At 35.5% G+C, this 13,337-nt stretch overlaps 1 protein-coding gene and 1 long non-coding RNA gene across 2 annotated transcripts; both read left to right on the top strand.

The window, feature by feature from the left end:
- The first annotated feature begins 365 nt into the window (after positions 1-365).
- LOC138316381 (uncharacterized) lies at positions 366-4,595 on the top strand. The gene is made up of 3 exons (XR_011207649.1): positions 366-498; positions 786-887; positions 2,381-4,595. It is a non-coding gene; the product is annotated as an uncharacterized lncRNA (long non-coding RNA).
- A 1,936-nt stretch (positions 4,596-6,531) lies between these two features.
- Positions 6,532-12,767, top strand: LOC138316380 (CBY1-interacting BAR domain-containing protein 1-like). Its single transcript, XM_069258082.1, has 4 exons — positions 6,532-6,888; positions 7,951-8,064; positions 8,401-8,604; positions 11,007-12,767. Exons 2-4 carry the CDS (start codon positions 7,957-7,959, stop codon positions 11,085-11,087), a joined length of 393 nt encoding a protein of 130 aa, XP_069114183.1. The 5' UTR covers positions 6,532-6,888; positions 7,951-7,956; the 3' UTR covers positions 11,088-12,767.
- The last annotated feature ends 570 nt before the right edge of the window (positions 12,768-13,337 follow it).

Genomic DNA, 13,337 nt, shown 5'->3' with positions numbered 1-13,337 from the left:
AACCAGGGAGTAGAGTAGGCCCTAACTGAATGGTGCCAGGAAAACCAGGAAGTAGAGTAGGCTCTAATTGAATGGTGCCAGGAAAACCAGGGAGAAGAGTAAGGCCCTAACTGAATGGTGCCAGGAAAACCAGGGAGTAGAGTAGGCCCTAACTGAATGGTGCCAGGAAAACCAGGAAGTAGAGTAGGCTCTAACTGAATGGTGCCAGGAAAACCAGGGAGTAGAGTAGGCCCTAACTGAATGGTGCCAGGAAAACCAGGGAGTAGAGTAGGCTCTAATTGAATGGTGCCTGGAAAACCAGGGAGCAAACACATCAACATAGAATATTTATCAGATTGGTTTCATTTTTATATTGATAGTTTCAGAATTTTTACACTGCTACACAATGATTGTTTCATATTTATTAACTTTACTAACTTTTAAATACAGATCTTGAGAGTTGACTCCAAGGTGTTACGACCGCTTAGTGATTATGGAAATATCTGTAAACAGGTCAAGGTCAGTATCGCAAAGTCAAGGTCAGATCAATCAAAGTCAATATATACTCTTCATTCTCATTCAAAAGTTAAACAGCAAATTAAAGATTAAAAAAAAATCAATATTTTCTTGCTTTCTGAGACATATGAAATTGAAATTTTAAAATGTTATCGAGGAAAATGTGAGCAATTAATTAATGTAAAATTAAACTGATATACAACTTTTTTGTCGTAAATCTTATTTTCATTTTTGTACTATTGACTTCAAGGTCTAAAATTCACTAAATGAATGTTTGTTTTTGTTGACAGTCTGGTGTAAAGACAGAACTTACAGCAATCAAGAAGGAACAAAAAATGGTACAGCAACTTCAGAAAGTTCGAACAAAGAATCCTGCAGATGCCCATCAAATTGTATCCTTTTATAGGATTACTAGAAAGTCGGTAGTAATTGGTAAACTGTACAAGAAATAATGGAGTATTTTTTACTATTGGTTTATATTTGTAAGTGTACAAACTATGAATATTTTATCTCTGATTGCTACAGAACTATAAATACATGTAGTTTATCTACGATTACTATAGAACTATTAACAGTTTATCTCTGATTGCTATAGAACTATAAATAGTTTATCTCTGATTACTATAGAACTATTAATAGTTTATCTCTGATTGCCACATAACTATAAATAGTTTATCTCTGATCACTTTAGAACTATTAATAGTTTATCTCTGATTGCCACATAACTATGAATAGTTTATCTCTGATCACTTTAGAACTATTAATAGTTTATCTCTGATTACTATAGAACTATAAATAGTTTATCTCTGATTGCTATAGAACTATTAATAGTTTATCTCTGATTGCTTTAGAACTATAAATAGTTTATCTCTGATTACTATAGAACTATTAATAGTTTATCTCTGATTGCTTTAGAACCATAAATAGTTTATCTCTGATTACTATAGAACTATAAATAGTTTATCTCTGATTGCTATAGAACTATAAATAGTTTATCTCTGATTGCTTTAGAACTATAAAAAGTTTATCTCTTATTGCCATGTAACTATAAATAGTTTATCTCTGATTGCTATAGAACTATAAATAGTTTGTCTCTGATTGCTATATAACTATAAATAGTTTATCTCTGATTGCTATAGAACTATTAATAGTTTATCTCTGATTGCTATAGAACTATTAATAGTTTATCTCTAATTGCTATAGAACTATAAATAGTTTGTCTCTGATTGATAAATTGTATATCACATAGCCACTTATGTAAGATCCTTTATATCTGTAATTGCTACAGAACTATAAATAGTTTATCTCTGATTGCTATGGAACTATAAAAAGTTTATCTCTGATTGCAATAGAACTGTTAATAGTTTATCTCTGATTGCAAAAGAACTATTAATAGTTTATCTCTGATTGCTATAGAACTATTAATAGTTTATCTCTGATTGCTATAGAACTATAAATAGTTTGTCTCTGATTGATAAATTTCACATTACATAGTCACTTATGTAAGATCCTCTATATCTGTAATTGCTATAGAACTATAAATAGTTTATCTCTGATTACTATAGAACTATAAACAGTTTATCTCTGATTGTTAAAGTGCTATAAATAGTTTTTCTGTAATTGCTGTAGATCTATAAATACCATATATTGCAAATATTGTTTGTTTGACTAGCCATTGAGTTAATAATATACAAGCTGTGAGATTTCATTTTGTAGTACACGAAAAAAATGGTAAATATTTGGTGTGAAGCTTTCAGTACAATTGCTTTTTGCCAAAACAGATTACTAATTTTTTTACAATACACAAAACAAAAAAGCTCATGCATTGTGTTTTTTTTATATACTTTACAAGCATGCTATATGTATTTCTTTAACAAATTGTCAGAGCCGGGTAAGTGAAAATCAAGACAACGGCATGCATTATTGACGGTGCAGAATGACAGCTTTAAGATAGCATCATGAAATGTGTTGAATGGAAATAAAATCACCAGGAAACAAAACCTCTGAAATACTTCCTTAAACAAATATCATGTTTAAATTGTGTATTTGTAAATAATTGTTAAAATAATCATTGCCCTTGGTGAAAGTCCAATCATTTATGGTAAACTTGTATGTTGCTGAGACAGAAGGTGTTATACCTATATGATATAAATGTATAGTTTTTAGGTCATCTGACCCAAAGGGTCAGGATGACCTATTGTCATCATGCACCGTCCGTCGTCGTGCGCCGTGCGCCGTGCGCCGCCAGCCGTCCATAAACTTTTCATTCAAACGACTTCTTCTCAATAACCGGAAGGCCCAGGGTACTCATATTTGGCCTGTAGGTTGCTGGGATGAAGGGCTATCAAGTTTGTTCAAATGAATGACCTTGACCTTCATTCAAGGTCACAGGGGTCAATAGGCTAAAATCTTTAAACGACTTCTTCTCAAAAACCAGAAGGCCATGGGTACTGATATTGCGCCTGTAGGATGCTGGGATGAAGGGCTACCAAGTTTGTTCAAATAAATGACCTTGACCTTCATTCAAGGTCACAGGGGTCAAATAGGCTAAAATCCTTTAAACAACTTCTTGTGAATAACTAAGAGGCCTAGAGACCTGATATTAGGCCTGTCGCATGCTGGCATGAAGGGCTACCAAGTTTGTTCAAATGAATGACCTTGATCTTCATTCAAGGTCAAAGGGGTCAAATAGGCGACTATGTTGTATTGTACTAATAGTCAGATGACCGTTAAGGACCATGGGCCTCTTGTTTAATCATGTTACACCTGTATGATATAAATGTCTGTTTTATGTAGGCTGAGACAGAAATGTCTGTTTTTATATAGGCTGAGACAGAAGGTGTTTTATCTGTATGATATAAATGTCTGTTTTTATGTAGGCTGAGACAGAAATGTCTGTTATTATGTAGGCTGAGACAGAAGGTGTTTTATCTGTATGATATAAATGTCTGTTTTTATGTAGGCTGAGACAGAAATGTCAGTTATTAAGTAGGCTGAGACAGAAGGTGTTTTATCTGTATGATATAAATGTCTGTTTTTATGTAGGCTGAGACAGAAATGTCTGTTATTATGTAGGCTGAGACAGAAGGTGTTTTATCTGTATGATATAAATGTCTGTTATTATGTAGGCTGAGACAGAAGGTGTTTTACCTGTATGATATAAATGTCTGTTTTTATGTAGGCTGAGACAGAAGGTGTTCTACCTGTATGATATAAATGTCTGTTTTTATGTAGGCTGAGACAGAAATGTCTGTTATTATGTAGGCTGAGACAGAAGGTGTTTTACCTGTATGATATAAATGTCTGTTTTTATGTAGGCTGAGACAGAAAGTGTTCTACCTGTATGATATATGTCTGTTTTTATGTAGGCTGAGACAGAAAGTGTTCTACCTGTATGATATAAATGTCTGTTTTTATGTAGGCTGAGACAGAAATGTCTGTTATTATGTAGGCTGAGACAGAAGATGTTTTACCTGTATGTTATAAATGTCTGTTTTTATGTAGGCTGAGACAGAAGGTGTTCTACCTGTATGATATAAATGTCTGTTTTTATGTAGGCTGAGACAGAAGGTGTTTTATCTGTATGATATAAATGTCTGTTATTATGTAGGCTGAAACAGAAGGTGTTATACCTGTATGATATAAATGTCTGTTTTTATGTAGGCTGAGACAGAAATTTCTGTTATTATGTAGGCTGAGACAGAAGGTGTTCTACCTGTATGATATAAATGTCTGTTATTATGTAGGCTGAGACAGAAGGTGTCTTACCTGTATGATATAAATGTATGTTTTTATGTAGGCTGAGACAGAAGGAGTTATACCTGTATGATATAAATGTCTGTTTATATGTAGGCTGAGACAGAAGATGTTATACCTGTATGATACAAATGTCTGTTTTTATATAGGCTGAGACAGAATGGGTTATACCTGTATGATATACATGTATTTTTCTATGTAGGCTGAGACAGATATGATACAAATGTCTGTTATTATGTAGGCTGAGACAGAAAGTGTCTTACCTGTATGATATAAATGTCTGTTTTATGTAGGCTGAGACAGAAGGTGTTTTATCTGTATGATATAAATGTCTGTTTTTATGTAGGCTGAGACAGAAATGTCTGTTTTATTAAGGCTGAGGAGTGTTTTATCTGTATGATTAAGTCTGTTTATGTAGGCTGAGACAGAAAGTGTTTACTGTATGATATAGTCTGTATGATAGCTGAGACAGAAGTCTGTTTTTATGATAGTCTGTTTTAGGCTGAGACAGAAATGTCTGTTATTATGTAGGCTGAGACAGAAGGTGTTTTATCTGTATGATATAAATGTCTGTTTTTATGTAGGCTGAGACAGAAGGTGTTTTACCTGTATGATATAAATGTCTGTTTTTATGTAGGCTGAGACAGAAGGTGTTCTACCTGTATGATATAAATGTCTGTTTTTATGTAGGCTGAGACAGAAATGTCTGTTATTATGTAGGCTGAGACAGAAGGTGTTTTACCTGTATGATATAAATGTCTGTTTTTATGTAGGCTGAGACAGAAAGTGTTCTACCTGTATGATATATGTCTGTTTTTATGTAGGCTGAGACAGAAAGTGTTCTACCTGTATGATATAAATGTCTGTTTTTATGTAGGCTGAGACAGAAATGTCTGTTATTATGTAGGCTGAGACAGAAGATGTTTTACCTGTATGTTATAAATGTCTGTTTTTATGTAGGCTGAGACAGAAGGTGTTCTACCTGTATGATATAAATGTCTGTTTTTATGTAGGCTGAGACAGAAGGTGTTCTACCTGTATGATATAAATGTCTGTTATTATGTAGGCTGAGACAGAAGGTGTTTTATCTGTATGATATAAATGTCTGTTATTATGTAGGCTGAAACAGAAGGTGTTATACCTGTATGATATAAATGTCTGTTTTTATGTAGGCTGAGACAGAAATTTCTGTTATTATGTAGGCTGAGACAGAAGGTGTTCTACCTGTATGATATAAATGTCTGTTATTATGTAGGCTGAGACAGAAGGTGTTTTATCGGTATGATATAAATGTCTGTTATTATGTAGGCTGAAACAGAAGGTGTTATACCTGTATGATATAAATGTCTGTTATTATGTAGGCTGAGACAGAAGGTGTTTTACCTGTATGATATAAATGTCTGTTTTTATGTAGGCTGAGACAGAAAGTGTTCTACCTGTATGATATAAATGTCTGTTTTTATGTAGGCTGACACAGAAATGTCTGTTATTATGTAGGCTGAGACAGAAGGTGTTTTACCTGTATGTTATAAATGTCTGTTTTTATGTAGGCTGAGACAGAAGGTGTTCTACCTGTATGATATAAATGTCTGTTTTTTTGTAGGCTGAGACAGAAGGTGTTCTACCTGTATGATATAAATGTCTGTTATTATGTAGGCTGAGACAGAAGGTGTTTTATCTGTATGATATAAATGTCTGTTATTATGTAGGCTGAAACAGAAGGTGTTATACCTGTATGATATAAATGTCTGTTTTTATGTAGGCTGAGACAGAAATTTCTGTTATTATGTAGGCTGAGACAGAAAGTGTCTTACCTGTATGATATAAATGTATGTTTTTACGTAGGCTGAGACAGAAGGAGTTATACCTGTATGATATAAATGTCTGTTTATATGTAGGCTGAGACAGAAGATGTTATACCTGTATGATACAAATGTCTGTTTTTATATAGGCTGAGACAGAAGGCGTTATACCTGTATTTTATAAATGTCGTTTTTTTGTAGGCTGAGACAGTATGAGTTATACTGTATGATATAAATGTATTTTTCTATGTAGGCTGAGACAGATATGATACAAATGTCTGTTATTATGTAGGCTGAGACAGAAAGTGTCTTACCTGTATGATATAAATGTCTGTTTTATGTAGGCTGAGACAGAAGGAGTTATACCTGTATGATATAAATGTCTGTTTTTATGTAGGCTTAGACAGAAGGCGTTATACCTTATTTTATAAATGTCCGTTTTTTTGTAGGCTGAGACAGTATGAGTTATACCTGTATGATATAAATGTATTTTTCTATGTAGGTTGAGACAGATATGATATAAATGTCTGTTTTTATGTAGGCTGAGACAGAAATGTCTGTTATAATGTAGGCTGAGACAGAATGAGTTCTACCTGTATGATATAGATATCTGTTTTTATGTAGGCTGAGACAGAAGGTGTTCTACCTGTATGATATAAATGTCTGTTTTTATGTAGGCTGAGACAGAATGGGTTATACCTGTATGATATAAATGTCTGTTTTTATGTAGGCTGAAACTGAGGTACAGAAGGCATCTGCTGATGCGTCTATAGGAAGTAAAGCCCTGGAATCGCAGCTAGATTTATTTGAGAAAAACCGAATCCACGACGTCAAGGTACGTTTTTTTTTTGAGTTTTTGTTATCCATCCCTTCAATGTTTACAAACAAATATTTTTTTTGTTTAGAAGTCATTGGATTTTTAATCGTTTAAATTGGTCTACGTAATGACATTTTGATTAGACTTGTAAGAGTTCTGACCCCTTGACTATTGTGCCCTGCCATGAATTTTTGAAATTGGCAAGAATGTGGGTACTTTTTTAACCTGGTTTCCTTAATCAGATCTGACTTTGGTGTATTTGAGGAGGTAGGTTTTATTTTTATTGTGAATTCCATACCAGATCTGACTTTGGTGTATTTGAGGAGGTGGGTATTATTTATATTGTGGATTCCATACCAGATCTGACTTTGGTGTATTTGAGGAGGTGGGTATTATTTATATTGTGGATTCCATACCAGATCTGACTTTGGTGTATTTGAGGAGGCGATTTTTATTTTTTTAGTGGATTCCATACCAGATCTGACTTTGGTGTATTTGTGGAGGTGGGTATTATTTTTATCCTGGGTTCCTATCTGATCTGACTTAGGTACATTTGAGGAGGTGGGTATTATTTTTATCCTGGGTTTCTATCTGATCTGACTTAGGTATATTTGAGGAGGTGGGTATTATTTTTATCCTGGGTTTCTATCTGATCAGACCTGGTATTTTTGAGGAGGTCAGACCTAGGTATTTTCTGATCTGACTTAGGTATATTTGAGGAGGTGGAGGTATATTTGAGGAGGTGGATATTATTTTTATCCTGGGTTCCTATCTGATCTGACTTAGGTATATTTGAGGAGGTGGGTATTATTTTTATCCTGGGTTTCTATCTGATCAGACTTAGGTATATTTGAGGAGGTGGGTATTATTTTTATCCTGGTTTCCTATCTGATCTGACTTTGGTGTATTTAAGGAGACCCATTTAGATCAAACATAATGTTCAAATTTGTTTTTTATTGTTTGTTTTATGATCATTGTTAATATTAATTAAGAATCCAGACCTGTCACATTTATTGGTATTCATGAATTAAAGCTTGGTATAATGTTTTGTGTCTCACTGTTATTGTTTTGTCATTACAGAATATCATGATAGACTTTGTAAATGTTGAGATGATGTTTCATGCCAGAGCCTTGGAATTTTACTCCAAGTGTTTTGAAAGTCTAGCACTGGTGGACGAAGATAGAGATTTAGATGTAAGACACATATGTATATTACAAATACCACATAAATAATAAAGGCCACATTTGTCTAACCCAGTCAGTCCTTTTACAGATGGCCAGGTTTGTAACAGCTATAGATATACCAATTAAAAAGCATTGCAATAAATAACTAAATGTGAATTGATGATTAAGTTCCTGTGATTATATGTTTTGTTAAGCACATAAATTTCGTTTATTTGAAAATTAATTATCTCTCTATTTTTCTTATTATTAAAATTCTTCAGAAGTAAGAGTTTGTGGAGAAAGTTAGAACTTAATCTACTTATATAGAGCTTAACCTATTTAGTTTAACTTCTTTGATACTTACAGGAATTCCGACGAAAGCTCAGACTTGCCAAAGGTACAAATCCTGAGGAATATAACAGAACACTGGAAAGTCTTGGGACAGGCACGTCTTCTGGAATGTCCACCACCATTGGGACAGGATCTATGGAAACGGACACATATGGAGATACATATGGCGACTCGTCAATGTCAGGGTCGAATCGACGAGTACGCATCAACACAAGAGGGGTAGGTAACGGGATATAGAACAACAAACAGGTTTATTTATTAAACGTTGTTGAAGACTGCGGGGGAGTTTTATGGTTGACTCCAGGATCACATTAAGGAATACCGGTACTCAGTTTCCATTAGTGATATGAGAGCAGACTTGGTTTTAAAAGATACATGTTGTGGTGGTATTGTCATAAATTCATTTTCTGTCATTTCATTTTGTACTTTGGTCTTTAAATCAGTGAAGCTAAAACTGAATTCATGACAAAATTTACACTGTCAATATAAAGCTAGTCATACATTGGTATATGTGAACATCAAATTTTGTCCTCGAATGAACTTTGTACACAAAACAATTCTCTCGTTTTAGCTCTACTGCCCGAAGGGCAAGTGAGCTTATGCTGTGGTGCGGCGTCCATAGTCCGGCTGGCGTCAAATTTTCCATTTAAACAACTTGGAGACCTAGAGTCCTGAAATTTCACTTATAGCATACTGGGATGAATGGCTACCAAGTTGTTCAAATGAATGACCCTGAACTTCATGCAAGGTCACAGGGTCAAATAGGCTGAAATATCTTGATACAACTTCTGCATAATAACTGAGAGGCCAAGGCACCTGATATTGGGCATTTGACATGCTTGGACGAAGGATTACAAAGTTTGTTCAAATTAATGACCTTGACCTTCATTCAAGGTCACAGGGGTCAAATAGGCTAAAATATTCTGCTAAAACTTCTGCTTAATAACCAATAGGCCTAGGGACCTGATATTTGGATTGCGACATCCTTGGATGAAGGGCTACCAAGTTTGTTCAAATGAATGACCTTGCCCTTCATTAAAGGTCACAGGAGTCAAATAGGTTAAAATCATTAAACAATTTCTTCTTAATACATAAGAGGCCTAGGGACCTTATATTAGGCAGGTGACATGCTGGGAAGAAGGGCTATAAAGTTTGTTCAAATGAATGCTTTGACCTCCATTCAAGGTCAGAGGGGTCAAGGGTCTAGGGACCTGATATTGGGCTTGTGACATGCTGGGATGAAGGATTACAAAGTTTGTTCAAATTAATGACCTTGACCTTCACTCAAGGTCACAGGGGTCAAATACACTAATATATCTTGATATGACTTCTGCTTAATAACCAAGAGGCCTAGGGAGGTGATATTTGGCATGTGACATCATGGGATGAAGGGCTACGAAGTTTGTTCAAGTGAATGACCTTGACCTTCATTAAAAGTCACAGGGGTCAGATAGGCTTAAATCTTTAAACTTATTCTACTTAATAACCAAGAGGTCTAGGGAACTGATATTAAGCCTGTTTCATGCTGGGATGAAGGGCTACCAAGTTTGTACAAATGAATGACATTGACCTTCATTCAAGGTCACAGGAGTCAAATAGGCTAAAATCCCTTAAACAATTTCATGTGAATAACTAAGAGGCCTAGAGACCTGATATTAGGCCTGCAGAATGCTGGGATGAAGGGCTACCAAGTTTGTTCAAATGAATGACCTTGATCTTCATTCAAGGTCAAAGGGGTCAAAAAGACTGAAATCTTTAAACGACTTCTTCTCAAGAAACAGAAGGCCTAGGGTACTGATATTGAGCCTGTAGGATGCATGGATGAAGGGCTACCAAGTTTTTTCAAATAAATGACCTTGACCTTTATTCAAGGTCACAGGGGTCAAATAGGATTAAATCTTTAAACGACTTCTTAATAACCAAGATGCATAGAGACCTGATATTGGGCATGTGACATGCTTGGAGGAAGGGCTATTAAGTTTGTAAAAATGAATTACCTTGACCTTCATTCAAGGTCACAGGGATCAAGTTGGCTGAAATATCTTGATACCGCTTCTGCTTAATAACCAAGAGGCATAGGGAACTGATATTTGGCATGTGACATCTTGGGATGAAGGGCTACGAAGTTTATTTAAATGAATAACCTAGACCTTCATTGAAGGTCACAGGGGTCAAATAGGCTGAAATATTTAAACGATATCTTCTTAATAACCAAGAGGCCTAGGGATCTGATATTGGGCCTGTGACATACTGGGTTAAAGGGCTACCAAGTTTGTTCAAATTGATGACCTTGACCTTCATTCAAGGTCACATGGATCAAATAGGCTGAAATCTTTAAACGACTTCTTCTTAATTATCGTGAGGCGTAGAGACCTGATATTGGGCCTCTGATCTTAACAAAATTGTTAATTATGAACCATGATTACCAGATATCAGGTGATTCGGGCCCATTGGGCTCTTGTTAGATATTAGATACAAACGCATATTGATATTATTTAACCGCTACTCAATATACTCTATTTCCAATGTATTAATTCTGCTGTAATACCAGATTGAAGTTAACTCTATCCAGGATATATTTTATTATATTATATTTTATATCGTAATTATTTATATTGCAGTCAACAATGTACGGTGATGATGATGACGACGATGACGATGATGACGATGATTATGAAGATGAACTTTCAACACGACGATGAAAATACTTAGTAATATAGTTCCAATATTATAATCATTAATTTATTGTTCACATAAAATTGAACCTCTCTTCGCTCAATCATCTCACTTAGATGCTTATAAGACCTAACAGGAGACTTTTGGTGAAGTTTCTGTGTACAATCTAATATTTGTCAAGGATTTGTCTCAATGGATAGTTATATATATACTATTGTTTTAATTGAGGAGACAATGAAAAGAAACATTGAACAAACCAATCTATGACTGATGCCTTTAACGGACCTCATACTTTCACAGTAGTGCTTCCAGGCATTGTACATCAAAAATCAGCTTATTCGTTACATGAAAGGGCTATTTCATGTTTTAAAACTGCCATTGTTTAAAGTTGTAAGAATTTTAAATGTGTATAAAAAGGAGCTTTAGTTAGAATGATTGAGTCACATTAATTTGTCGTCTTTATCATTATGATGTTTGTCTTTTCCTGCCAACTCTCCTAATATTATTGATTCATAGGCTTATACTGTGGTAACCAACAATGACACTGTGGTAACCAACAATGACACTGTGGTAACCAACAATGACACTGTGGTAACCAACAATGACACTGTGGTAACCAACAATGACACTGTGGTAACCAACAATGACACTGTGGTAAAACAACAATGACACTGTGGTAACCAACAATGACACTGTGGTAACCAACAATGACACTGTGGTAACCAACAATGACACTGTGGTAACCAACAATGACACTGTGGTAACCAACAATGACACTGTGGTAAACAACAATGACACTGTGGTAACCAACAATGACACTGTGGTAACCAACAATGACACTGTGGTAACCAACAATGACACTGTGGTAACCAACAATGACACTGTGGTAACCAACAATGACACTGTGGTAACCAACAATGACACTGTGGTAACCAACAATGACACTGTGGTAACCAACAATGACACTGTGGTAACCAACAATGACACTGTGGTAACCAACAATGACACTGTGGTAACCAACAATGACACTGTGGTAACCAACAATGACACTGTGGTAACCAACAATGACACTGTGGTAAACAACAATGACACTGTGGTAACCAACAATGACACTGTGGTAACCAACAATGACACTGTGGTAACCAACAATGACACTGTGGTAAACAACAATGACACTGTGGTAACCAACAATGACACACTGTGGTAACCAACAATGACACTGTGGTAAACAACAATGACACTGTGGTAACCAACAATGACACTGTGGTAACCAACAATGACACTGTGGTAACCAACAATGACACTGTGGTAACCAACAATGACACTGTGGTAACCAACAATGACACTGTGGTAAACAACAATGACACTGTGGTAACCAACAATGACACTGTGGTAACCAACAATGACACTGTGGTAACCAACAATGACACTGTGGTAACCAACAATGACACTGTGGTAAACAACAATGACACTGTGGTAACCAACAATGACACTGTGGTAAACAACAATGACACTGTGGTAACCAACAATGACACTGTGGTAATCAACAATGACACTGTGGTAACCAACAATGACACTGTGGTAACCAACAATGACACTGTGGTAATCAACAATGACACTGTGGTAACCAACAATGACACTGTGGTAACCAACAATGACACTGTGGTAACCAACAATGACACTGGTAACAACAATGACACTGTGGTAACCAACAATGACACTGTGGTAACCAACAATGACACTGTGGTAACCAACAAATGACAACTGTGGTAATCAACAATGACACTGTGGTAATCAACAATGACACTGTGGTAATCAATCAATGACACTGTGGTAACCAACAATGACACTGTGGTAATCAACAATGACACTGTGGTAACCAAAAATGACACTGTGGTAACCAACAATGACACTGTGGTAACCAACAATGACACTGTGGTAACCAACAATGACACTGTGGTAACCAACAATGACACTGTGGTAAACAACAATGACACTGTGGTAACCAACAATGACACTGTGGTAACCAACAATGACACTGTGGTAACCAACAATGACACTGTGGTAACCAACAATGACACTGTGGTAACCAACAATGACACTGTGGTAACCAACAATGACACTGTGGTAATCAACAATGACACTGTGGTAACCAACAATGACACTGTAGTTACTGGAACCTACTATCACTATTTACAAATAGCACTTGTGATTTTTTAAGCAAAAGCAATTCATCATAGTGTCAGTTCTTTGAAATGTCATTACATTTGGATATT

Source organism: Argopecten irradians, chromosome 2 (assembly GCF_041381155.1).
Source record: "Argopecten irradians isolate NY chromosome 2, Ai_NY, whole genome shotgun sequence".
Taxonomy (NCBI): Eukaryota; Metazoa; Mollusca; class Bivalvia; order Pectinida; family Pectinidae; genus Argopecten; species Argopecten irradians.
This window is presented reverse-complemented; position numbering and strand designations above follow the sequence as displayed.

What these genes read in the sequence shown, in the direction of transcription:
- LOC138316380 (XM_069258082.1), top strand. Translation starts at nt 7,957, where the DNA reads ATGATAGACTTTGTAAATGTTGAGATGATGTTTCATGCCAGAGCCTTG. An exon ending in ACGAAGATAGAGATTTAGAT is followed by an intron (nt 8,065 to 8,400) that starts GTAAGACACATA and finishes TGATACTTACAG; the next exon opens with GAATTCCGACGAAAGCTCAG. An exon ending in TACGCATCAACACAAGAGGG is followed by an intron (nt 8,605 to 11,006) that starts GTAGGTAACGGG and finishes TTTATATTGCAG; the next exon opens with TCAACAATGTACGGTGATGA.